Consider the following 27,146-nt stretch of genomic DNA (forward strand, 5'->3'; position numbering starts at 1 on the left):
AGTTCAAGGAAAGTTCCCTTCCGCATGCGGAAGTTTCGCAGCCACTGTGATTCATCCCAGACCTGCAGCACTATGCGGTCCCACCACTCAGTGCTTGTTTCCCGTGCCCAGAATCGCCGTTTCACAGCATCAACATGACCCATTGCCACCGTGATGTCCTCGGCGCTGGGTCCCCTGCTTTCTGAGAGGTCTGTGCTACTCTCAGACTTCAGGCCATCACCGCGTTGACGTAGCCTCCTCGCCTGACTTTTCTGCATCTGCCTCAGGGCAACCTGTATGATAAGCTGCGAGGCGTTGAGAGCGGCCACAACTGCAGCGATGGTTGCAGCGGGCTCCATGCTCACAGTGCTGTGGCGTCCGCGCTGTCAATGACTTGAAAAGTGCGCGAAATGATTTCCCGCCGGCGCTTTCAGGGAGGGAGGGAGGGCGGGAGTGATGGACGGATGACGACAGTTACCCAAAAGCACCCTGGCCCCTTTTTTTTTTTTACCCAGAAGGCATTTGCGGCTCCACCCAGAATTCCAATGGGCGGCGGGGACTCCGGGAACTGTGGGATAGCTGCCCTCAGTGCACCGCTTCCAATGTCGACGCTTTCCCCGTTAGTGTGGACTCACAAAGTCGAATTACTGTCCTTAGTGTGGACACACACGTTCGACTTTGCAATATCGATTCCAAATATTCGATTTAAGTAAAATCGAACTACTCTCGTAGTGTAGACAAGGCCTTAGATGCACACTTTTCCAAAAATACCCTTTCCTTTTGGCTTTTAGCAAGCATCAGTTGATTTTCATTTCTTTGCTAAAGCATTACAGATCCTGATAAGTTCAGCACAGGTTGGGTTTTTTTTAATTTTGTTTTGTAATTATTTGTTTCTGGCAGCTAAACAGTGTCGAATGCATTTTTTACCTGGTTCAGAACCACCCAGTTAGGATCAATCTGAGCATCACCTTCGGGATCCAGGACCACAGTTTGATAAGCCCTGAAATCTGTCAGGGTAATCTCAGCATTCTCAGGGCAAATATCAATTCGATCAATTACTGTGTCCTGGTCAAAATCCGATTCACATATGTCACCAACTCCATCACCTGAATGCATCAATTAAACAAAAGGGGACTTATTTACAATGCAGCTACAGTCACCTTAGTCTTAACCATTGGAACAAACTACCAAAGGAAGTGGTTGATTCTCTATCGCTTGATGCCTTAAAATCAAGACTGGTTGCCTTTATACTTTAGAAGATATACTTTAGCCAAACACAAGTTATTGATCTAAGAGTGGTAAAGGAACCTACAGAAAGTGCTTGAAATTTACAGCAAATTTGACAGGTGCAACAGGTGTTTTATTAGGATTTAACAAACACACCATTAGCTGTACTCTGATCTGATCAGCTAACAGATCAAGCAAAATTCAGAATACAAATGTATAGCACTTTTGTTGGACTAAAATTAATACCACATAATGACACACAAAATAACAGTCTGTTGCCACTTGTAAGCAAAGATTTGACAGCAGAGTTCCACACTGAGTTCTCAAATGACCAAGACACCATTGTTTTTAGAAATTCTTGTATAGGAATATTTTCTAGTTAAGTATAAAAATACAAATATCCAAATTAACGAATAAAGTATATTCTGTGATGCATTCTCCTTGCTTTGTAAATCGTTTAGTCATTTGCTTGTTTGCAAGATTCAGTAAGGTGCAATGGGGACCCTCAATCACAAATGTGAAGTAGAGAGATTTTACAGTATTGGCTTGTTTTTAAGATTGTTTCGTATCATTGTTCTGGTGAAAACTGAAAAATCTTTCAGGGATATTTTACAAGTTAGTTAGTTTAAGAAAAACAGAGATACAGACAGATGATTTTACTGTTTTGTGCTGAGTCACAGGGATCCTAATGTAAGTCTATCTTTCCCAGCTGAATAAATTTGGTGAATTCACATTGTTTATGAAAGTGAGAGCCAAGGACCAAATTCTAGCCTTTGCTAGCACCTCTATGCCATTCCAGCAGCATGAAGGGCATTGAGTGCCCCGGAGGGAATTCCTCAAGGGGCATGCTGGGACAAGAAGGGGGGTGTCAAAAGTGTGACAGCAGCAGCTCACAGGCAGCCAAGGAATGCTTCTGTAAGTCAGAGTGTCCTTGGGCTGCCCAGTCCCCAGAGCAGCCTACAATCTGGGAGGCCCAAAGATGGCTAAAAGCCTCTCCCCACCCCAGCTGTGCCTCCTTGAGAGATGCAGCACAGAATATGGCCCAGAGTATGGGATAGAGCCATTGGCTGCTGCTCCTCGTAATATGTATCAGTCCTGACTTGTAAGTAACAGGGCTTCCTCCTGTACAAAAGAGAAATCAACCTTTAGACTTTGGACAACAGGGGCCTATGTGAACTTGGTTCCTCTTGGTGAGAATATGCTGCCTTACAGTAAGTGTACTGCATGTTCACTAACTGCATAGGTGGGTAGAAGAGACTTACTGTTGTCATCTTCCTGTCCTGGGTTGGGAACCAGTCTGCAGTTATCAGGGCCAGGAGGCATGAGGTCTGGAATCCCATCATTATCATCGTCATCATCACACTCATCACCCAGCCCATCCTTATCAGTGTCCAGCTGGGAGCTGTTAATGACTGTGGGACAGTTGTCTGTGCTGTCCTGGTGTCCATCTCCGTCACTATGAATTCAGACAAAACAACAAACCACACACACAAACCCCAAAGAATCAGTTCTTGTCCCCAGACTAGAGCACAACAGCTAAGCAATCATGAAATACAAAGCCTTGTATGGTGACAGGTTTCAGAGTGGTAGCCGTGTTAGTCTGAATCAGCAAAAACAACAAGGAGTCCTTGTGGCATCTTAGAGACTAACATTTATTTGGGCAAAAGCTTTCATGGGCTAGATCTGATGAAATGGACTCCTCGTAGTTTTTGATGAAATACGAAGTACAGTTGATGCCATCAGATGGATCCTGATGCCAGCACATGTAATGAAAGGAAAACTCTCGCCAGGACCATGAAATGGGATATCTGGGACAGTGACACTTGCTCATAGTTAATCTGGTTATAGTGAAGCTTCAGTTTTTGAATGTGAGGACACTGAGTACAGGAAGTTATCTGCCTGGCTTCTCCTTGCCATGGTTTAGCAACACTGCTTTTTGACAAACATTTTGAGGTATCTAAACATAGCACAATTAAAAGTCATGTTGTACCAGTGCGCCGTGGGGTTCCTGATGGACCTAGTCCATGGTACTCAGCACTGACAGGTTTTTGGGGAAATGTCCATACAGCAGCAGCCCTGCACTTAGGCCCAGCTAAACTGATACAGCTGAATCACTAGTGGTTAGGCTTGGCAGGATTTGATTTTTTTTTTTTAAATCAATGTTTATTTTTAAGCCTTTTCTAATTTTTAATCAGTTTAAATGTTCGCTGTTGTGCCAAATTATGGAGAGGAGGCTGCATTCTCCAGGCAGAGCAGAGACCCCCCTACACCTGACCCTGGCAGTGTCCTTGCCTCGGAGGCTCCCTCTTCTTAAAATTAACACATGGTTAATCACGGGGGTTGGGGAAGGACGGAGCGGGGAAGCAGAGGAACTGCCTTCCAGCCATATCTAAATGGCAGCAGCTCCAGCTAAGCTAATGCCCGTATTACAACATGGGCTATACAAATGAAAGTGGGACTCTACTAAAGTTCTCAAGCAGCATTTATCTGACTTTCCATATCTGTAAATTGCTATTGTTATAGATGGAAATATTTTGTTCAGGGATTGTGTGTTCAGTGAAATCAACATTTACCAACTTTTACCAATAAAAATCTAGTCCTTCCAAACCTACTTGTGGCTTCCTGACTGTGGTGTAGTGAAATCACCATAAGATACAATGGCTCTGTCAGACTCCTTCTGAAAACCTTACCTCAGGTGCTGCAACCAATTTGTATAACCCATGCTGGTGAAGCACCTGGGGCTGCTGTTGTGTAGGGGTAGGAGGTGTTGCAAACTCAAGGCATTCCAGCAATGTTTTTTTTTTTTTTTCCAATATCTTTTGGCCTAGAGTAGACAGAGCCACAGTGAAGTGCAGTGAGAGTAAGGAGTAGCTGCAATGTCAATGGACAGTCATGACTTGTCTTCACTGCTAAAAAAGGTGAGTTTTTTCCTCTGCCTAACAAACGTGTGTGAGGTACCCTGAGGTAAAACCACAGTGGAGATAAGGCACTTTAGATTTACCTCAAGGTGAGGTGAGGTCAACCCCAGTTGGGGATACAGTGCTGTCACTTAGGCTTGGTCTACACTTGACTTAGCTACATTGCCCAGGGCTGTGAAAAATTCCATGTCCTGAGTGCTGTACATGGGCGGCGGGTATCATAGACTGGGGGAGGCTGAGCCTCCCCAAACAGCCTGGCGTAGCCCCACCCATGCTCTGCCCCCAGACCCCCTCCTGCAGTTCCCACTCTTCTGTGGCCCAGGCTGGTTGGGGATGAGGCTGCGGGACTGACTCTGGGACTCTGGGCGGCTGCCGCTGGGGCCACACTGTACCACCTGCCTGGTGCTCTTGGCACTAGAACTGTGCCATGCGCCAACCTGGTGCTCCGTGGCTGGGGGCAATTGGGTGGCCCGGAGCTGGGGCGGTGGACACTGGTGGCCCTGGGGGGGTTTCTCTGGGCTCCTGTAGGGGTGGGGGGTAGAAGGGAGGGGCCGGGGGCTAGCCTCCCCCATCGGCCGGTTCATGGACTGCCCATGGTGCTGTAGTTAACGCGATCTAACCCCTGATGTAGATGCGGCTAGGTCGCTGCCTTTGGGAGAAAAGAAATGGCATTTCATGGATTCCCCAGCACACCCTCAGCTGCCGCTGCTCAGAAGAGAGACCTTACCATTATTCCTATGCTAAAGTGAATGGGACATTTTTTCAGGTAGGTCCTTGCCTTTTACAATGACACTTTGTTATAGTGAAGTCTTGTGTATTTAGTGGGGAAAACTCCTCACCCTAAAATTGTTTGCGTGGTTTTGGTTTTGATTTGTGATAATTTGATAATATAAGCTCTGGGTGGAGCTTGCCAGTTTTATTTCTATGGAATCAGCTTTGAATCATGTCATGTACTTGTTTTCTATACCTTTTTTGGACCTGAACTGGTGAAATGTGCATGGGAGAAAGTGGAAGGGAGGGGGATGTTATAGCAACAGTAATTGATGGCTATGGCTATGAATGATAGTTATTTCAGAAGACACTTTGTTTTCATTACATAAAATTATGTTCTTACTGGGCAGGAAGTACTGAAAATAACCTAGGGCTGAACTAAGCTCTGGTGGGAGTGTGGGTGCAACTCTACTGAAGTGGGTGGAATTAGACTAGTTTAAGCCAGGGCTAAATTTAACCCAGTATTGTTCTCTTGTTGATATTAGATAGGGGGTACTGTACCTGTCTTGGTTAGTGTCACAAGAATCTCCAATCAGGTCATTGTCAATATCTGACTGCAAACAGAAACAGAAGAAGTTTGTAGTATTAACTGCTGAGAGAATATTTAAATGACAGTACTATGTTGGCAGGATCAGTTCTTTTTATAAAATATATCTTCTGGTTATGTGGGTGATCCAAAAAAGAAAATCTATTTAACAAGGGCAGAAAAACAACCTAGTATTAAATTGGGCGGTACTAGCTTCTGGGGTTCTAGCTGAAGGAATTAAAAAAAAGTTGCCTGAGATACTGAAAATGAGTAAACCCTCATTTTCCAGAAGAGATTTCCCTCATATGTAACTTAAAAATAAGCCTACACAGCTTACACAGCTGAACAAAAAAATGTAGCAAGTCTATTCTGTTTACTCAATGCCTGAGTTTGTGGGGATGGGGTTTTTTGTCTGAATAAGAAAAATCAGGATTTGGCCCTAATAAAAGAAAAAATACATGTAATGAATTTGTACTCCCAATGGAGTCTTCCCACTGACTTTTATAGGACTGGGGTCTGGCCCACCACAGATGGGATATATTGCAGCATATTGATCAGAGGAGGTGCACAATGAGACATGCATAGTGTGAAAAAGCACCTATCTGTTCCTATTTCCAGTCTCCTTTTCCAAACTCAAGCTTTCAAAGTTTCACAAGTTTTTTCTACATATCCTTTAACAAAATGGGAGTAGCTGATCTCTTGTACCTCCAATTGTCTCCTACTACAGTTATTTGGTGCTTATAGTCACTTTTTCACTAATTTGGTGGGGCTGAGGCTTGTGGTATCCTACAGATTTTTCTTCCCCTCACTAACCTGGTTGGGGTTGCTGATAGTGGGGCAGCTGTCACAAGCATCACCAACACCGTCGTTATCCCCGTCCTTTTGGTCCCGATTGGGAACCCTCTGACAATTGTCCAAAAGGTTCTTAATACCTGGAAAAATCATTGATATTAGTCAAAATTATTCCCTAAGTTTCCAAATGTATGTATTTTCCAAATGCATCCGTTTATGTATTTTCACAGAATACAGCATTACCGTTCAGCCATCACCAAATCTGTTTTGTTTCTGTGCACATCTCATTTAATCAAGGTTAGAAGCATCTCACTAAAGACATTGCCTTGCATTCCATTTTCCTGCACACCTCACTGCGTTCTGTCCCCGTACCATATAGTTTGTATCACGTGACATTTCATCCCTATTATTATATTTAAGGGGACTTGATTTTCTTCCAAGCCCCACACAGCAATGAGAATAAAATGTTGCATAATAGAGATCTCTTGGGCATTCAGGCAGGAAGGAGTCAGATGTGCTAGGATGTGGTTGGGCCTGTGGATTATTGTGAAAAGGTTTGGGTTTTTTTGCTGTTAGTACTGATAGTCCATTAAAATGTTCAACAGCCTTTTAATTGTTGTATGAATTATTGTGGTGTTTAACTGTTGCACAGTGCCTGGGGCTTGGGGTTAAGCAAAAAAAACCCCAATATTTACATAAAATAAATAAAAATGGCTGCAACTAGGAGTTGCTTGCAGAGATGGAATGTGTGATCTCTGACAAAATATCACATGAGAAGATGTTTGACCAAGTGATGTCGTCCCCAGATTTGCTGCATTTTAGTCTAAGGCTTGGTCACACTTGCAAGTTAGAGTGCATTAAATCAGCCCTGGGCACCATAACTGCTGAGGTGTCCACACTGGCAAGGCACTTAGAGCGCCCGGACCCTGCAGCTGGAGCGTTCCTGGTAATCCTCCTCCCTGAGAAGCATAGATCTTGGTGCACCTTGGCTGGAGCGCCGGGGTGTCAGTGTGAATGACGTGTTGCATTACTGTGCTGTGATTGGCCTTCGGAAATGTTCCATAATCCCCTGAAGTCATGTGGACACTCTGGTCATTGTTTAGAACTCGGCTGCAGGCATGCGGATATCCCCTTTCAAAGCTCCGTTTCTGACAGCCAGCATGCTTATCTGCTCCCCAACAAAGCAAACCATTACTGTGGAATGCTGCTGCTGCAGAGGCAGGCATTTGGGTGTGTGTGTGTGTGTGTGTGTGTGAGAGAGAGGCAGGGGTGGGGACTGATGTTGGGGTTTTCCCCTTCCCCCTGCCACTGTCTGAACTTACAAGACAGCATGCTGACACACTCTGCCCACCAAAACACACTGTCTCTCCCCCCACATACACACAACACACTCCCTGTCACACTCCACCCCCTCCTCCCCATTTGAAGTGTGTACAGTGTGAACACACGGCAGCACTTTCCCTGCTGCGATCTCCGAGGGCTGGTTTAACTCCCGGCGCGCTACATCTGCAAGTGTAGCCATGCCCTGAGTTGCTGCTGCTGCTGTTGGGATTCATAGTTCTCACACTCTGCAGTCTTATAAGTTAGCTAGAACTGTTCTTGCAACACAGTTCATGTCTTTTACTGCAGCCATGCCATTGCAAGGAGGGAAACAGTCAAAATTGCTGGGTTTTACACAGTATCTCTGGGTTACCCCATCACTGTTGGAAACTAGAACTAAAGTATTCAGCCTTAGAGATGCCTAAAAGCTGGTGACAAATGTCCTCTCTAAGGCTATGTCTACACTACACAGAGATGTGAATAAACCACCCATTGAGCGACAAGTTACACCGACATAAGCACTGGACAGCACTGGGCTGCTTGCAGGGGTTGGAGTAGTTAAGCCCAGGGCCTGTTGGCTTAGAGCGGCTACATTAGAGAATAGTGTAGCTGTGCCATAACGCACAGCACATGCTGGGTGATTTTAAAGAATTAAGTGAAGATTTATCAACCATCTCCATCCATGTCATCATCACAGGCGTCTCCTTTCCCGTCCCCATCTGTGTCCCTCTGGTCATTATTCAAGACTGTGCGACAGTTGTCACAAGCATCTCCAAAGATATCTTGATCACTGTTCCTCTGGTTAACGTTTGGCACCAATACACAGTTATCCTAAAAGAGAGACAAACACAAATTCCCTTCTGCTAGGATTATTTGACTCCAGTAAGAATTTAACTCTCATTTATACACTGTAAACTCTTTTGCAGATGGAAATATATTATTGTAAATAGCTTGGCATTCTACGTGGTCAATAAATCAGGACCAGATTTCACTGGTCCTATACCAACTTCCAGTTTTTATATGCAGTGTGTGTGGCTGAGAGGTATTACTGTCCAATGTGCATAAGGATTTGTTCATAACAGTGACTTTTGGTTCTCATTTCACATGAGTCCATTTAAACAGTCTGCTTTGATATGCCAGTTCTCTTATTTAATGTGTTCTATTTCAGGGTCTGCATTTCAGGATGCACACTGCTTCAATCCATTAGGACAGTGGCTTTCAACATGTGGTCTGTGGACCCGTGGGGGTCCGCAGATTGCCTAAGATTTCCAAAGGAGTCCGCACCTTCATTTGAAATTTTGTAGGAGTCCACAAATGATAAAAGGTTGAAAACCACTGCATTAAGAGAAAAGCCAGCTCCCCCTACTGGTATATCCTCAAACCAAGACTCTGCTTGGCAATTTGACTTTTTCACCCAGAAAAGCCTGAATTCCAGATTTAACATGTTTTCTAATTTGGTATTAATTCCGCAAGGGGGGACAATAACAAGGAGGCAGCACTTTCCTCTTCTATGCATCCCTCCTGAACACCTGGGTTCTCATCCTTTCTCCACCCAGAGATGGACAGGACAATAGGGCCCTACATTAATTTACAGTATCAGCTGTGTATTATTGTTAATGCAGGTTCAATACTGTGAAGGTGCCAAAGCAATTCCACAGTTAGCACTGCATTAGGATTTTCATTTAAAGCAAGAATTACATTTTTTGTTGTGACGTTGCATTCCATATGATTAGCATATTTTCATAAAATGAGTGTGAATATAATGTAACTGGAATATGCTTCATGCAAAAGGTCTCTTGTAAGGTATCATTACAAAGCTTATAATCTACTGAGTGTGGTCATCCAATTTGTATAAATGTGTCATTCTTGTATCTGAAACTAGAAATATGAAATATAACTGAGGTCCTATTGTAGTTATGCAAAGTGTGGGCCATTAATGGTGGTTTAGAATCTTGATGGCTCCCATTAACTAGGACAATTGACTGTAGATGGCTCTGTTTACTTGCAAGGCTTCCTGTGAGTCAGGTTGGGAAGAATGAAGGCTTGGGGTCTCACAGGATATGTGCCCATGTCACCTGGTACTGGAATCCATCTAAAACCTGGTGCTTTTCCATTTAGAAGGAGGGGTGGGGACCCAAAGAGACAAAAGATTCCAGCCTTGTGCAAAAGGTATATAAGGGGGTGGAACAGAACAAAGGGGGCTGCAGTCATGAGAAATCCCCTAGTTACCACCTGAGCTGGAACAAGCATTGGGCCCAGACTAGAAAGGAGTCTAGTCTGTGAAAAGCAACAGACATCTGACTTGCATCTGAAGAAGTGAGGTTCTTACCCATGAAAGCTTATGCTCCCTATACTTCTGTTAGTCTCAAAGGTGCCACAGGACCCTCTGTTGCTTTTTACAGATTCAGACTAACACGGCTACCCCTCTGATACTAGTCTGTGAAAGAAGCTTACTGTAACATCTCTGGTTTCATCTGTAATCAGTTTCCTACTGTATTAGGCTTAGACTTGCATGTTTTTGTCTTATTTTGCTTGGTAATTTACTTTCTGATTGTTATTACTTGGAACCACTTTAAATCCTACTTTTTTATATTTAATAAAATCACTTTTTACTTATTAATTAACCCAGAGCAAGTAATTAATACCTGGGGGAGAAAACAGCTGTGCATATCTCTCTCAGTTTTATAGAGGGTGAACAATTTGAGTTTACCCTGTATAAGCTTTATACAGAGTAAAATGGATTTATTTGGGGTTTGGCCCCCATTGGGAACTGGGTATCTGGGTGCTGGAGACAGGAGCACATCTTAAGCTGTTTTCACTTAAGTCAGCAGCTTGTGGGGGACATGGTTCAGACCTGGGTCTGTGTTTGCAGCAGGCTAGCATGTCTGGCTCAACAAAACAGGGTACTGAAGTCCCAAGCTGCCAGAGAAAACGGGCTCAGAGGTAGTCTCAGCACATCAGGTGGCAGTCCCAAGGGGGTTTCTGTGACCCAATCCATCACATTTGTTATGCACCAATAACACAATGAATTGTCCCAAACTGACACACTTACTTTTTGAGAACCTGGCCTGATTCAAAGCACTTTGGAATCATTGGAAAAGCTCCCGTTAATTGCTGTCGGCTTTGACCAGGCCCTGAGTACAGACTGAATTCTCACACCGAACTATTCATTATTTGAGTTATAATAACTTTTAAATGGGCTTCTAAGTTCTTTTTCTCGGGATGAGTTTAAGTTTATTGCCACTCCCTCTAGCAAATAAGCTCCTGGGTGTTTTTGAGATTTTAAAATTGTTTTGCTGTAACAAAATCTGAGACATGGGCTACTTTCATTGTTAATTTTTAATTTAATTAACACTGTTAATATATCTGCCTATGATGGGGTGTCAACCCCACACAGGACTGGAAGGGGTTAAGGTGACCATGTAGGCCTATTAACTCCACAGGCTGCACCTGGAGGAAGAACCAGGGAGCAGGGAGTTGATTGCAAGCAGGTTCAGCTGTGCAGTAACAGGCAGGGCCTATAAAGCCAGGAAGTTGGCACCGGACAGGGACTGCTGCTGGTAATAGGGTTGCCAGGTGTCTGATTTTTGACTGGAATGCCTGGTCAAAAAGGGACCTGGTGGCTCTGGTCAGCGCAGCTGACGGGGCTGTTAAGTCCCATTGGTGGTGCTGCCTGGCTAAGGCAGGCTAGTCCCTACCTATCCTAGCATCACGCTGTGCCCAGCAGGTCTGGCTTCTCTGCGGGGTGGCCACGGGACTCCACGTGCTGCCCCCACCCTGAGCACCGGCTCTGCACTCCCATTGTCTGGGAACCGCAGTCAATGAGGGCTGAGGAGGTTGTGCTTGTGGGTGAGAGCAGCGCGTCGAGCCTCCTGGCCCCGCCGCCTAGGAGCCAGGCCTGCTGGCCACTTCCAGGGCACAGTGCAGTGCCAGCACATGCAGGGAGCCTGCCTTAGCCCCGCTGTGCCCTTGACCAGGAGCCGCCCAAAGTAAGCCCATGCCCCAACCCTCTGCCCCAGCCCTGAGCCCCCCCCAAACCCAGAGCCCCCTCCTGTGCCCCAAACCCCTCATCCCTGGCCCCATCTCAGTCTGCACCCCCAGCCCAGACACCATAATCCCTCCTGCACCCCAATCCCCTGCCTCAACCCCCTCCCACACTCCGAATTCCTTGGCCTCACCCCCCAGCCTGGAGCCCCCTCCTGCACCCCAAGCCCCGCAGCCACAGCCCTCACCCCCTCTTGCACCCCAACTCCATGACCCAGCCTGAAGCCCCCTCCCATATCCTGAACCCACTCCTGAGCCTGCACCCCCAGTTAGAGCCCTCACCCTCTCCCGCACTCCAACCCCCTACTCCAGCCTAGTGAAAGGGAGGGAGGGAGAGAACAAGTCACCGAGGGAGGGGGAATGTAGTGAGTGGGGGGACGGAGTCTCATAAGGGGTGGGGTGGGGCCTGGGGGCAGGGGTGGGGCTAAGGTATTTGGTTTTGTGCGGTTAGAAAATTGGCAACCGTAGCTGGCAAAGGGCAGTCACTCCCTGGGAGGAGGGCTTGAGGCTGGTACACCCAGAGCAAGGAGGGAAACCAGGAGTTGTAGGAAGCAGTCCAGGGAAGGAGCAGTGTGTACTGGGAGAGGAAAGCCCAGAACTGCTGGGTAGAGGGTTCCTGGATTGGAACCCAGAATAGAGGGCAGGCCTGGGTTCCCTACCCACCACTGGGGAAATGGCACTGGTGGGGCAGCGAACTGAAAGAGTGCCAGGGTCACTGGGAGTGACAGAGACTTTGAAGGCCTATACCCTGAAGTGGAGAACGCTGAGTGACCTGGACAGAGGGCTGACTCATGAAGAGGATACTGTGGTTCCTGAAGCAAGATAGGGATTGCAGACCAGATAGAAAGATGGAGTGACAGTGTACAACCATGGCAAGGGGTGTTGACCTTGTGAGCTAATCCCCAGAGCAGCTAGGAAGCGACACCGGACAAGCAGTGAATGGTGCACTCTGTGACACTGCTATTGGATGGATGCTACAGAATCTAAGTTTTAATTTAAATAAAAACAAGAGTGCCTAGCTCTCATGGTTATTCAAGAAACCCTTGAAAAAATGAAGATGTAAATAAATGCAGAGTTGTCTTTCTCAATACGTGGACAGCCTGTAACAATAGTTCTGGGAGGTGAGACCTGCCCAATTCATGAAAATGGAACTTTTATGTCTGAAACATAAAGGTGAAAATTTCAATGTCAACATTAACTATTTCACTGCTGAGACAAGGTGGGTGAGGTAATATCTTTTTATTGGACCAACTTCTGTTGGTGAGAGAGACAAGCTGTCAAGCTACACAGAGCTCTTCTTCAGGTCTGGGAAAGATACTCAGTATCAGAGCTAAGAACAAGACAGAGCAGATTGTTTAGCATAAGTAGTTAAAACATATTCTAAGGCATAGTCATAGCACAAAAAGTGGGGGTAGTGCGGCGGCAGGCAAACTTTTTGGCCTGAGGGCCGCATCGGGTTTCGGAAACTGTATGGAGGGTGGGTTAGGGGAGAGGTGATCCCAGCAATTACAGGCCTGTAAGCCTGACTTCAGTACCAGGCAAATTGGTTGAAACTATAATAAAGAACAATATTGTCAGACATGAACATAATTTGTTGAGGAAGAGTCAACAAGGTTTTAGTAAAGGGAAATCATGCCTCACCAATCTACTAGAATTCTTTGGGGGTGGGGTCAACAAACATGTGGAACAAGGAGATCCAGTGGATATAGTGTACTTAGATTTTCAGAAAGCCTTTGACAAGGTCCCTCACCAAAGATTCTTATGCAAAGTAAGTTGCCACAGGATAAGAGGGAAGGTGCTCTCATGGACTGGTAACTGGTTAAAAGATAGGAAACAAAGGGTAGGTGTAAATGGTCAGTTTTCAGAATGGAGAGAGGTAAATAGTGGGGGTCCCCCAGGGGTCTGTTCTGGGACCAGTCCTATTCAACATATTCATAAATGATCTGGAAAAAGGGGTAAACAGTGAGGTGGCAAAATTTTCAGATGATATAAAATTACTAAAAATAGTTAAGACCCAGGCAGATTGCAAAGAGCTACAAAAGGATCTCTCAAAACTGGGTGACTGGGCAACAAAATGACAGATGAAATTCAATGTTGATAAATGCAAAGTAATGCACATTAGAAAGCATAATCCCAACTATACATATAAAATGATGGGGTCTAAATTAGCTGTTACCAATCAAGAAAGAGATCTTGGAGTCATTGTGGATAGTTCTCTGAAAACATCCACTCAATGTGCAGCGGCAGTCAAAAAAGTGAACAGAATGCTGGGAATAATTAAGAAAGGGATAGATAATAGGACATAAACTATCATGTTGCCTCTATATAAATCCATGGTACATCCACATCTTGAATATTGAGTGCAGATTTGGTTGCCGCATCTCAAAAAAGATATCTTGGAATTGGAAAGGGTTCAGAAAAGGGCAACAAAAATGATTAAGGGTATGGAATGACTTCTGGATGAGGAGAGATTAATAAGACTGGGACTTTTCAGTTTGGAAAAGAGATGGCTAAGGGGAGATATGATTGAGGTCTATAAAATCATGACTGGTTTAGAGAAAGTAGATAAGGAAGTGTTTACTACTTCTCATAAAACAAAAACTAGGGGTCACCAAATGAAATTAATAGGCAGCAGGTTTAAAACAAATAAAAGGAAGTATTTCTTCACACAATGCACAGTCAACCTGTGGAACTTCTTGCCAGAAGCTGTTGTGAAGGCCAAGACCATAACAATGTTCAAAAAAGAACTAGATAAATTAATGGAGGATAGGTCCATCAATGGCTATTAGCCAGGATGGCAGGAATGGTGTCTCTAGCCTCTGTTTGCCAGAAGCTGGGAATGAGCAACAGGGAATGGGTCACTTGATGATTACCTGTTCTGTTCATTCCCTCTGGGTCACCTGGCACTGGCCACTGTCGGTAGACAGGATACTGTGCTAGATGGACCTTTGGTCTGACCCAGTAGGGCCATTCTTATGTTCTTATTGGTAGGTTGGAGTTAAGGTTTTTTTGTCACAGTGTGATTTTTCAGGTCTTTGATGTGAGCATCATATAAATGGAAATGAGTGCATTAGAGAAGGTGCTGGTGAGTACAGCTGGCTAAATGTAGTGAGGGCAGTGGGACACGCCTCGGAAAATGGTACTGTATTAGGTTTAGAAACGTCCCACCTTGCACCAACTTCATTCCATCCTATTTGCACGAGATCCCAAACCTGAACCATATTCTATGTCTGTGTACAGTACCTCTTCATTAGGAATTCCATCTCCATCTGCATCCTCATCACAGGCATCTCCGAGTCCATCACCATCTGCATCTTCTTGTCCTGAGTTTGGAACAAATCTGCAGTTGTCCTAAGCAAAAAATAAACCCAAGAAATATGACCAGCATTCCACAACATTACTTGAAATCTCTCTCCTAGGGGCTGACTGACTTTCTTTACTATTAACCTGAAAAGTTTCTTAATGAAATACATTTTAAACAAAATAAACATAAAAACTTGCAAAAGTGTTTACACTTTGTAGTGTTTCCCCTATTGCCTCTTCATGTCCCCCACTATCACTCCCCTGGGTGATTAAAAAGAAAAAGCCTCCTACCTTTCTGCAGCTATCAGCAGAGCATGGGAGTTTTTCATCAGGATAGCCATCAATATCTATGTCCTTTCCACAGATATAACCATCACCAGCCCAACCAATGCCACACTACAAATGAAAACACTATTATAGAACCACAGACAGACTGAAGATTCCACTTTGCAAACATGTACAGCAATGCTCAAGATGGGACCCTAGGTCAGTTTCAGAATGGATCAATATGCGGTGCAGGAAGCACTAACCTTTATAATGATATATTCAACCATACATTGCTATCTGGTAAGGTAGGCATCGAGATTTAGCTCCAAAATTAGCAGATACATTTTAATTTTGGATTGCCAGCTTCAGACATCTAGGGCCTGATTTTCAGAGGTGCTGAGTACCCCACAACTCCAAATGACTCCAGTGGATGCTCAGATCCTCAGTGCCTCAAGGTGACCATCCAAAATTAGTGGTTGCTTTTGAAAATGTAGGCATTAGTGATCCGAGCTGAAGCAGAGGTCAACAGTCTCCCTGAAAGATGATAAAATGCAAACTCACTGGAAAAAGAGAGCCAAAATATGTAACACATATTCTGAGGGCCAGACTTTCAGAAAGAGAAATCTGAAATCTCTCTGGAATATTTTACACACAATTATTTGCACTGGCAAATTGGGCATTTCTGCATATGAACGTTTAAGTATCTAAATTGCGATCAGTTCTCAAAAATACCTAATTTGTGGATGCAACTGCTGAAACTGCACACTCAAATGTGTGGGTAAAATTGCATGTGGACTCTCCCGACTGTCCTCAGCACCAATATTTAGAAATCTCTTTGAAATAAATATACTTAAAACTGAGATGCACCTAGAGGGCCAGAGAGGGAGGGGACAGTAGAATCAACATCAGGAAAGATGTCTGATCTAGCTTCAGACCCCAGAAGAAAATAGAAATACTTCTAGGTAAATAGATCTGTCCAACCCTTTCATTACAACAGTAGGGGAAAAAAACAACCCTCATAATCCCTTAAATATACCATAGAGAAGAACAATACAGATCTTTATTTAATGCAGTAGGCATCAGTTGTGATGTTTTCATTCTTTTAGACACAGTGGGGGAACTGCTGTTCCTGGTGTATGAATTACTTGATCTTAGTCTTCCTTGTGGCAAAAGAAATGAACTGCACTTGAAATTCTGCCTGTACAAAGACTACACTATTAGGCCCATTGTATTTAAGGTTCCATCTACACTAAAACTTCTGATTGAGTTTGTACCCCTTTAGTGGCACAGTTTGTGCCCACACATTGCATGACTAATAACTACAGCAACCAGCTATGTGTCACCCTTGTCAGAGATCTAATCTGACATGTTCAATCTTCAAGTAATCTGGTCAAGTAATACTTGATCATCTCATTATGTAGACAGGAGCCCATAACCACTCTTAAATACCAGAAAACTTTCTTCACAACTCACTGGACAGCAGAATGTGGCCAGAGATCCACATGATGCTGATGCTTGCTCTGTGTGCATTGCTATTTGGCACACTTTTCTGCTGAGACCGTACAGGATAGCAGCGGCAGACTTCCCAGAATGCAATCATACAAATGCTGCTAGGCAGCATGGTAAATGTAACCACCCAGATTTGGCTACCACCTTGTAGGAGGGGGGGGGGGGGAGTCTGCTATCTGGACACAACTGGACTGTTTGTAACTGGGTCAAATGAGTGTGTCAAACTCTGGTTACAAACACTTTTTACTGATCAAAGTGTACACAGGCCCTAAAACATCCTGCTCATTGCCTCAGTAGGACTGTTTTTTCTAGTTTCTCTGGAGCAGCCTAAAATATATCCTATCATCAACTTACAGTACATGAAATCTCTCCTTGTCTTTCTTCAATACACTGTGCATAGACACTGCATGGGTTCAAGGCTCGATTTCTGCAGCTTTTCTCTGCCTTGCATCCTTTGACCTGGTCTCCAGTGTAACCGGGTTTGCATGGGCCGCAGCGGTAAGAACCCTGTAAAGACAATCAATCATTCGCATGAGTGTGTCTGTGATTTGCCTCACACTGTTTGCTTATGATGTGCAGGCTAAGTTTCATGTTCACTGTGGCATCTTGCTAGCTCCTTTGTGAACAGACATGTTTGACAGCACTTAGTGCTGTCAAACATGTGAGACTGACAGTTGTGGAGGGACCAAAGTCCCCTATTTATCCAGAGAACCAGTAGAGTACTGGCAGCAACCCACACTTCTCTACATTGCCCTGCGAATGTCCCTAAAACCTGCTCAGGATGAGCCATCTTTAAGGTGGGAGAGGATATTACAATCTCCATGCCTGTTCATTCTTTGCTGAGCTCTTGCCTATGCACAGATTACACCAGTTGAACTCAATCAATTTAACCAGTGCAAAGCATGTGTGGACACTATTTTGGTACAAATCAGCCCTGTTTTGGTTTAGCTTCACTTAATTGGGAACAAGTTTAAGCTAAACTGAAACCAGCTGCTCTTAAGCTGAAATAAATGTGTCCACCAAAGTTTGCTCTGGTTTTGCTTAAATCAGTTAAAACTGACTTAAGCTAAACTGGTACAACTTCTGTCTGTTGACAATGCCTAGGATTTGACATAAATTAGATCAAAATAAGCCTTGTTTAAGCTGACATAAGAGTGTCCATGCAGCCTTTTGTATTGGCTTAACTAAATCAGCTTAAAATAGCACTGTAAACTAGATCAGTTTGACTTTCTTACGTGAACAAGCCCAGAGATTCCAAGCAAGGATGTTGCAGTTAGTGCCTTTGCTACTGATGGTGGGTATTGTGATGTGGACAGGTTTACTAATGGGTTATAATCCCACACAGGCATTTCATTTGGTCTTAAGCTCTCTATTCCCCATGCTTAGTTATTTTTGTTTAGATATAATACAGAGGTTATCTCAAGGCGGAACAGATAAAAATCACAGCCTGATGTAAATGATCAGTTTTGAAAACAGTAAACGAAAGGGTACTTACCATGGTGTTTATGCACTGGGAATTTGGAACACATCCTCCATTTTGGCCATTATTATTACATTCATCAATATCCAAGCAGACCTAACACAACAAAATAAGGAGCCTATAATAAAAAACTAGTGAACCTTAGATCCAAGTGTGAAGGGAAATTACCCACTGAGCACCTTCAAAGGCTTTGGAAACATGAACAAGCATGTTCGATATGGCATTCAATCTAAATCAGAAATGGAGGAAGGAGGGTCCAGGGGTTAGGATGCTGGCCTGTGACCCAGGAGACCTGGATTCACATTCCTGCTCCACTACAGACTTCCTCTGCGACTGCGGACAAGTGACTTGGCCTCTCTGTGCCACAGTTCCATCTGTAAGGTGGGGGTAGTGGTACTTCCCTACCACACAGGAGTGTTGTGAGGCTAAATCAATTTTTGTTTGGTTTAATACAACCAATATTTTTAGAGTCAGTTTAATTATAAAGAACTTCTTCCCAGTTAATATAGACCTTGTATCTGCATAATGACTTTTGGCACTGCTTCTGAAGTAGTGCATTTCTTCCTTTTTTTATAGCATAACTCAGCCTCAGAGGAAATCTAATTTGACCCTATAAATAGAGTGGAATTAACTTTCTTTTAAAATTACTTATTTTGTGTTTTATCTGTGCTGGAAAAGCAGACTGTCTCTTAACAATTGCAAACAAAATGGCCATTTATAATAGCATAGAGCAGCGGTTCTCAAACTGTGGGTAGGGAGGGACCCCAAAGTGGGTCACGACCCCATTTTAATGGGGTCACCAGGACTGGCTTAGACTTGCTGGGGCCCAGGACCAAATCCGAAGCTGAGGGATTCAGCGCTGGTCAGCGGGGCTCAGGTTACAGACCCCCTGCCTGGGGCTGGGGCAGTGGGACTCGGGGGTAGGGGGGGATCAGGCTCCGGTCCCCCCCCCCCTCCTGGGGTCATGTAGTAATTTTTGTTGTCAGAAGGGGGCCGCGGTGAAATGAAGTTTGAGAACCCCTGCCATAGAGTCTGTCCTAAACTAATGCCCTGTTAAATAACTTTCTATAGATTGGTGGGATAACAAAACATATTACTATGTACAGTGTGAAAGAACCAATTACTAAATTTTCTCACTTATATGCTCTGTTGCTTTTTTAGTCTGTTTGTGATCCTTCTGAGAAACTCCTATAGAATTTAATGGGGTCTTAAACAGTAGGGTTCTATAGAAATTACACTAAAACCTGTAGGGCTATATTCGTATAGGAATGCGAAGCAGCCATGAACCTGGCAGATTTGGCCAACTGAAGTCTCTCCTAACCTAGGGGATCCCATCTATGGTGTAGCTGCCACTATAGTGATGCTCAGGACTCAGCCCAGAATCTGGTCTATAGAGTTGTATGAAAGATGACAACTTTACTGTAAGTTTTATGAACCATCCTATAGAAATCTACAGAAGGAACACAAATCTCTTTTACAAGATATCATATGGATCTACAGAAGTTTGGCATTTTCTATCAAATCCTACAGGACATTTCCCATTAGCTAAGGCCTTCTCCTGTCTCCCCTCCACCCCACATTAACCTGTTGTTGTTGCTGTTAAAGTCAGGGACAAAATGATGTAGCTGTCTATTCAATAACACTACACTCTGCTGAGCTGCCCAAAACACTTGTAATTTTATTGAATGAAAAATAATTAGAATGTTTAATAGTTTTGTTTTAAACTGTATTTGGAAAGCAAAAGTGATATCAAACCATCCTCACACACCGGAGATGGCGGTGTGTCTGGCTGCCACTCACCTGCTTATTGTTCTTGGCAGCATTGATCCCTACCCCCTGAACTGTCTGTCCTGTGTATCCTGGAGGGCAAGCCTCACATCTGAAGCCTGGAACAATGTTCACGCAGCCTACCCCAGGGAAGCATGGGCTATAGCGGCACTAAAAAGACAAATGAATCATTGAACCTGCATCAGTGAGTCGATAACATTCTGTTGATCTCAGATTCCAAAATGTACCCTTTTTTAAGCAGCACTTAAATAATATTGAATTGTATAGTTGTCCTAGAAGTCTCAAACCATGAGCTCAACTCTCCTCTCAGTTTTATGGGTTCAACTCCCTCTGAAGTCTCACCTAGTACCACTTGAATGGACATGACTGAAAAAAGTAGAACCCTGTATTGTAATTAATGCCCTGTAATTGTGGCAGTCATGAGATCACTGGGGAATGACTATCCACCTGTATTCAATGCACATATAAATAGCAGCATTTTGCTGTTGTTTGTATTTGATAAAATACGGGGGATGGGGGGAAGGTAACCTGAAAATGAATTAGTTAAAATGGCATATGCCCTGTTACAGTCCTGCCCCTGTCTAGTATTTGTCAAATACCAACACCATTTGTTAATTGGCAGACAAATCCTGAATATGTTCATTTTTCATCTCCCTAGATATGATTCAAACAGAAGATTAAACAAGTAATAGGAAATATAAAATATTTTTAAAGATGCCTGGTCTTTCCACCATTATCTGGTGTCGTCCCACAGGGGTCTGTCCTGGGTCTGGTACTATTCAAGATTGTCACTGATGACTTAGATAATGGAGTGACATTGTAAGAAATGGGAGGTAATTGTTTCGCTCTACCTGGTACTGGTGAGGCCTCAGCTGCAGTAGTGCACTACAGTTCTAGGCACCACCTTTAGAAAAGTTGTGGACAAACTGGAGGGAGACCAGAGGAGAACAATGAAAGGTTAGAAAACTGAGTTATGAGGAAAGGTTAAAGAAACTAGGCATGTTTAGTCCTTACAAAAAGAAGACTCAAAGGGACAGTCTTCAAATATGTTAAGAGCTGTTATAACGAGGACAGTGATCAATTGTTCTCCAGGTCCACTGAAGGTAGGACAAGAAGTGTAATGGGTTTAATCTGAAGCAAGGGAGATTTATCTTAGATGGTAGGACAAACTTTATAACTATAAGGATAGTTAAGCACTGGGATAGGTTACCAAGGGAGGTGGTAGAATCCCCATTACAGGAAGTTTTAAAGAACAGGTCGGACAAACCCTTGTCAGGGATGGTCTACGTTTACTTGGTCCTGCCTTAGCATGGCAGAAGGTACTAGATGAGCTCTCAAGGTCCCTTCCAACCCTACATTTCTGCGATTCTATGATTAACTCAGCTTGGGCATAAAGCAAAAATACCCATAAAATGATGACAAAACAAACCAGGATAACATACACAAAATACATACAGTTCAGTGTATGTCCCTCAACATATAATCATATAAAAAATTTAATACCATTGTAACAGACTACTAAACACAAAATTGGGAGAAATCATGCTTTGGAGCCTAATAGCATAAAAGATTTAATAAAAGCATAATCCACAATGTGAACTTAAATGTAACACAGACATAGGGTGACCAGATAGCAAGTGTGAAAAATTGGGATGGGGTGGGGGGTAATAGGTGCCTATATAAGACAACACCATGAATATAGGGATCGTCCCTATAAAATCGGGACATCTGGTCACCCTAGACAGACATCGTGCTCATTAGGCCCAATGTAGCTCTTGATTTGAAAAAGTAGATTATTTTTTTAGCCAGTAGAGGGAGCTCAAACAATGTCATTATTAACAGAAGAGACGTATGCAGTTCAACATACATATTAAGATAATGTTTTAAGGTTGTGAGGCACATCCCCCCCAAACAAATCAGCAATGCTTCCTCCTGGGTTGGTGTTAAGAGGCCTTACTAGAGAGATGTTAACTGTCTCAAGGCTCAGACAGGGATGAGGATGGCTCCTAGTTGGAATTCTAGATTCCTTTTTAACAGTTATTGAATACAAAACTCCTATTTAAATGCCCTGGTTTCATGACTTGCAGAAACAGTTAACATCATATTGGATCTCCCTCTGTAAAGTGTTCTTCCTGGACAATTGGACAGTTTGGGGGTGGATAAGGCCACAGAGATCCTTCCACTGGTTCAAATGCACCCCACATTTAGCCTAGTGTGACAACCTGTCCCTAACTGGGTGGGACAGTCCCATAATGTACATTTCAAGTCCCAGACTCATTCAGCCTGGTTCTGGAACAGCATTTGTCCCAGATTCCCTGCAGCACCGCTCTGCACCTGCCCAAGCCTCAAGGGCAGTGCCAAATTCTTCCCTGCCCCCTCTGTTGTCCTACCCCTGTTCCTTCTCTTATTCTGAGGCCCCACCCCCTCGTCAGACCAGAAGCCAGAGCCAGGCATTAGTAAGAGCTGTCCAGGGAGCCCGGGCTGCTGTGGGGAACCCCAGAGTCCCAGACCCTCCACCTACCCAGGGTGGAGCACCCTGAGGGGGTAGGGACATGGGCCGAGGGCTTTTCTTGGGCACCACAGCCCCTCGCCCAGGGCTGGTAGAGCAGAGGTCCCCAAACTGTGGGGTGTGTGGAGGAATGTTTGGGGGGCATGGCAGGGCCCAGGCCAGCTGCCATGGGGGACAGGAAGAGATCACCACCCAGCCCCGGTTGGCCCCTAGCTGTGCTCTGGCCCTGCTCCCAGCTGTAGCCCCACTTCCAGCCCTGGCGGGGTGGGTGCAGACAGGGATGGGAGGAGCACAACCATGAAAAATTTGGGGACCGCTGAGGTAGAGGTCCAGGGCTCCCCACAGTAGCCTGGGCTATCTGGGCGGTTCTTACCAATGCCCAGTTCCAGCTTCTGGCCTGACCAGAGGGCGGGGCCTTGGGGAAGAGGAGGAGCAGGGGGCAGGGCTCCTGTATGTGTCCCTTTTTTGCATTTTGAAAAGGTGGTCAACCTAATGTAGCTCAATGAAAGTTATCATTTGATGGCCTATGTGAGATGAGTTGTAGGCATTATTCCAGTTTTTAACAGACGTGCTCTTGTAAAGAAAAAGCCCCACATTGCTTGGCAATTTATTGGCACTATCAGCATAAAGGCGAAGGTCTGAATGGACATGGCTTGTGTCTGTTCTATATCTTTTTGGCAAACATTTTACCACTGTTTCTGACATTAACTCAGCTCCACCATGGTAAGGGCACTCGTGCCTGTGTTTTTAACACTGTGTGATCTGACCATGATCAAAGAAAGCCTGAACCACTCGGTGTTGAACACACTGGTGACCAGTCTGCATTAGTCCTCCCACAACCTCTACCATTGGTGGAGCTGCTCCAGTGGTAGTAACAGGAACTTTTTTGCTTAAAATCACCAGGGCAGGGAAAGCTCTGGAGACTGAAGTGCCCTTGCACACCTACTATAGGTAAGGACAAGGTCCATCCAGGTGTGGGCTGAGTCAGAGTAGCAAGGTAGTGTGAGGAAGCTGATTGTACTATGCCTATTGGACCAGATTTACAAACGCAGGCCTCCATTTTTGCGCACGACATAACAGTAGGCATAATTCATGTCATGTCATGTGATGTTTGGGCACCTGACTACCCACAAACAAGGTAACTGCAACATACATTCAATTTCTTCAACTTAGTTTTCCCTCTAAGATTTTTTTCATAAACGGATACAAATAGACTCATGCACCTTCTCTCTCCAACTTGCACACACAACATCAGCCATCAATCAAAACAACTATCAAATACTCAAGCTATTTCTCCTGCTGGCTGGGGAGGAAGAAAGAGAGATTATTTCTATTTTTAATTACTTGGGAGGTGCTTAGACGCTACAATGTAAATCTGTAGATTAAACACCTAAGCCTATGTCTACACTGCAGTTGGGAGGGGAGATTCCCAGTGCAGGTATACAGACAGACTCGCACTAAAAATAGCAACATGAGCATTGCTGCATGGGGGGCGGATTAGGCTAGCCTCCCAAGTCCAAGCCCACTCAACGTCCGGGCTCAGGCAGCTAGCCCAAGCGACCACCAGTGCCCCAACAGCCACACTGGTATTATTAGCGTGCTAGCTCAAGCAGAGCTCGCAGAGTCTGTCCACCTGTGCTGGGAATCACAGTTGTAGCTCCCCAAGGATATGTCTACACTGCAGACTCTGACTCAGTTTGAGCCCAAGCCCCATTCTGTCTGCACACAAACCAGTCTGATTTGGTCAGCAAATACTCAGAACCCAAGTCCACGGACACTGCTAGTGGGGTGGGTGAGAGCCCAAGTCTCACTGTCACTCAGGTCCAAACGCTGCCATTTTGCAGTGTGGACGCAGCTCAGACTGCAGATTTGAGTCAGTAGGTCTGTGTAGTGCAGTATGGCTGCATTAGTAATGGCTGAGAGACCCAGGGCCAGCATTTGTAAGCCCAGGTTTACCATGCAATGTGGATGCTCAAGTGTGGTCTTGGAAACACCAAGTCCACAAGCCCGGGTCCCACAGAGGGTTCACAATGCAGTGTAGAAATACCTTCTAAGTGACTAGACAGTCTGCAAATAACTGCAGACATAAATCTGCAGGTATAAAAACAGAAGCCTGTTAAATAGTGCCTGAAAATTAAATGTTTGTGCCTTTTTTATGCTGCTTTATGATGTACAAAGAAGGTGTAAAATTTTATTTCCCCCCCTTCAAAATACCAGGAATATTGAGTGCTTTTTTTATTGAGTGGCTTTTTGAAAATGTGGGCTGGGAGCTTTTTCAGCCCTCAGTTGAAAGGGAGTGGGAGTGCTGAATCCTTAACAAAGGAAGCTTCCCTCCCACCAAACTGTTTTGAGTTAAGTAAGTGCTGCAGCCAACCAAAATACAAAGAACCTGATTCTCTGCTCCATTACACCATGGCTTTTCCCCACAATAATCAGTATAAAGCAGTGGAAAATCAGGACCAAGGAAGTGTGGGTGGTGGATGGTTTTTTTTTTTTTTTTTTTTTTTGAAACACTTCTGAATAATTCTTATTTCCTCTTTCGATTAATCAGGCTTCATTTCCTTGGTTTTTCAGATGTCATTAATCTGCTAATTCTCAAGTCTCCAAGGGTGAACAAAACCTGAATTTCTAATGTAGAACCACTCTCCCTCCCACAAAAATTTAAAAATAAACCTTTTAGGTTTTCTTTATACATCATAAAGAAGCGAGAAAGGGCACTATCCCAACGTTTATTCCTTTGCAATTGACCTTTGACCATGATCAAAGAAAGCCTGAACCACTCGGTGTTGAACACACTGGTGACCAGTCTGCATTAGTCCTCCCACAACCTCTACCATTGGTGGAGCTGCTCCAGTGGTAGTAACAGGAACTTTTTTGAATTGAATTGAAAATCTGGCCAATTTTGTGAATAAACTGACTTCAGTCTCCAAGGCCGTTAAACTTTTTATGAGCACTGAAATTCAGAGAAATAAAATCCAAATCAACAGGAAGTGCTTCTGTAGTTCTGCCCCATAACTGATGATATTTAATCTTTTTGTGGAATCCCAATAACCACGTCAATAGCTCTGCCCTTTCGATGTAACATTCAGAGAGGAGTAAAATGAAAATACGTACTGCAGATACTTGAAAAATAAATGCAGTGGTCTTGATTCACCACAGTATAACTCCATATTTTCACCCATGTAACTCCACTGACAACAATGGAGTCATGGCAACATACCTCTGGTCTAATGGAGTGGAGAACTGGGCCCAGGATGTATTACTGTTCACTGTGCAGCCAGTTAGTGAATGCTGCAGAAAGCAAGAGTCAGGGCCCATTTATGTGAGAAATGAGTTGGGATTTTTTCTTTTTACAAGTCAATATTTTACCTCATCGATATCTGAGCATGTAACTCCATTTCCTGTGAACCCTTCGGGACAGGGCCCACACTGAAATCCATCTGCTGTCTCTATGCACCTGACACCCCTGAAACAGGAGTTGGCTTCACATTTGGGTTTAGGAGGCACTGGGGGTGCAGTTGGAAAGTTTGTAGCTCCCAAACCTTTGAGTAGAAAGAACAGCAGTTTTAGTGAATCAAGGAAATATCCATCATGCATTTCCATTGGCAAGAGTTCTAAGGAGATACCTAATCCACTGCCGAGCAGTGGGATTATGTTTCTGCATCATAAATATCCTTTATGTTGGCTGGGCTGGGGCTGCGACAGTAGCAACTTCTTGGATTGTGACTGAGGAGACTTTTTTGTTTAGGAACTGATCAAGAACCTGCAGAATAGTGGAGGTTAAGGCTATATTGCATATGTCACAGGGATGTGGATGTTTTTCTGCTTAGATAGTCCCAGAGCAGATGTATAACTTCTGATGCTGGCCAGAGGAAAGCAATAAATGCAGGTTAGAGTGACCCAACAAGGACAAATGGGGAACAAGTCCCAGAGGGATTATAGGTTGATGGTACTATTGGAAAGACAAGGTGAGCCATTACTCTGGCTAAATCAGCAATGCTGCCCTCAGCGTAAAAAACAGAGCTATTATTTCACCTCAGAGAGATCAGAATTTACAAGGAGTGAAAAAAGGGGAGGGAGGAGGCAGCAAGTGGCAGAATATTGAATATGTGACAGAGTATTCACAACATTGTTTCATGTATTGAAAGACTGACCAGAGGGGGAAAGGAAAAATCTGGGAGAAGAAGACAGGTGCCAAAATGGTACCAATGCATGTAATTTATCCCTTCAGCTGATTAACACAGTGCAGGCTTTCAAGAAACTTCCTGTGGCTCTAGTCTTTGTCTCACATGTGTGAAAACTAAGTTAGTTGAAACTCAATCAAGGCGAGATTCAGTGGAGGGATGATAATTTGGGAAAAGCTATTGGAAGATCTGGTAACAATTATGCCTACTCCTCTGAATAAGGGTGTGTCCTCTGCTGGTAAAAGAGTTGGCATTTAGGGGATCTGTTGGATTCCCAGCTATGTTAGAGGATTCTTCAGAAAGGCTTTTATAATCCTCTCTGTTTGGCCAGGAGATTGACCATTTCTTTTGAATGCAGACCTTGCTACTGTATCTACGCCTGTGTCACCTCAGGATTCGACTACTTCAATGCAAGGTTCGTATAGATTCCCTAAATCAGCCTGGCAATGTGAGCTGGTGCCGAATGTGGCTGTTTGCTTGTTCATCTGTTCTGCTAAGGCTCTTAGACTGCTTAATATGCATGTTGTTA

The 27,146-nt window shown here is 44.2% G+C and overlaps 1 protein-coding gene across 1 annotated transcript in view; it reads right to left on the bottom strand.

The window, feature by feature from the left end:
• Positions 1–27,146, bottom strand: part of THBS4 (thrombospondin 4) — a 65,990-nt gene that overhangs the window by 12,711 nt on the left and 26,133 nt on the right. Inside the window, exons 7-17 of the mRNA XM_034774619.1 lie at positions 25,803–25,975; positions 19,937–20,074; positions 18,152–18,232; positions 17,011–17,163; positions 15,172–15,276; positions 14,821–14,928; positions 8,205–8,364; positions 6,235–6,353; positions 5,397–5,449; positions 2,469–2,662; positions 907–1,085 (exon numbers count right to left, since the gene is read on the bottom strand). Coding sequence (XP_034630510.1) covers positions 907–1,085; positions 2,469–2,662; positions 5,397–5,449; positions 6,235–6,353; positions 8,205–8,364; positions 14,821–14,928; positions 15,172–15,276; positions 17,011–17,163; positions 18,152–18,232; positions 19,937–20,074; positions 25,803–25,975 — 1,463 coding nt within the window. The remainder of the gene's footprint in view (positions 1–906; positions 1,086–2,468; positions 2,663–5,396; positions 5,450–6,234; positions 6,354–8,204; positions 8,365–14,820; positions 14,929–15,171; positions 15,277–17,010; positions 17,164–18,151; positions 18,233–19,936; positions 20,075–25,802; positions 25,976–27,146) is intronic.

This window comes from Trachemys scripta, chromosome 6 (genome assembly GCF_013100865.1).
Source record: "Trachemys scripta elegans isolate TJP31775 chromosome 6, CAS_Tse_1.0, whole genome shotgun sequence".
In the NCBI taxonomy this organism is placed as follows: domain Eukaryota; kingdom Metazoa; phylum Chordata; order Testudines; family Emydidae; genus Trachemys; species Trachemys scripta.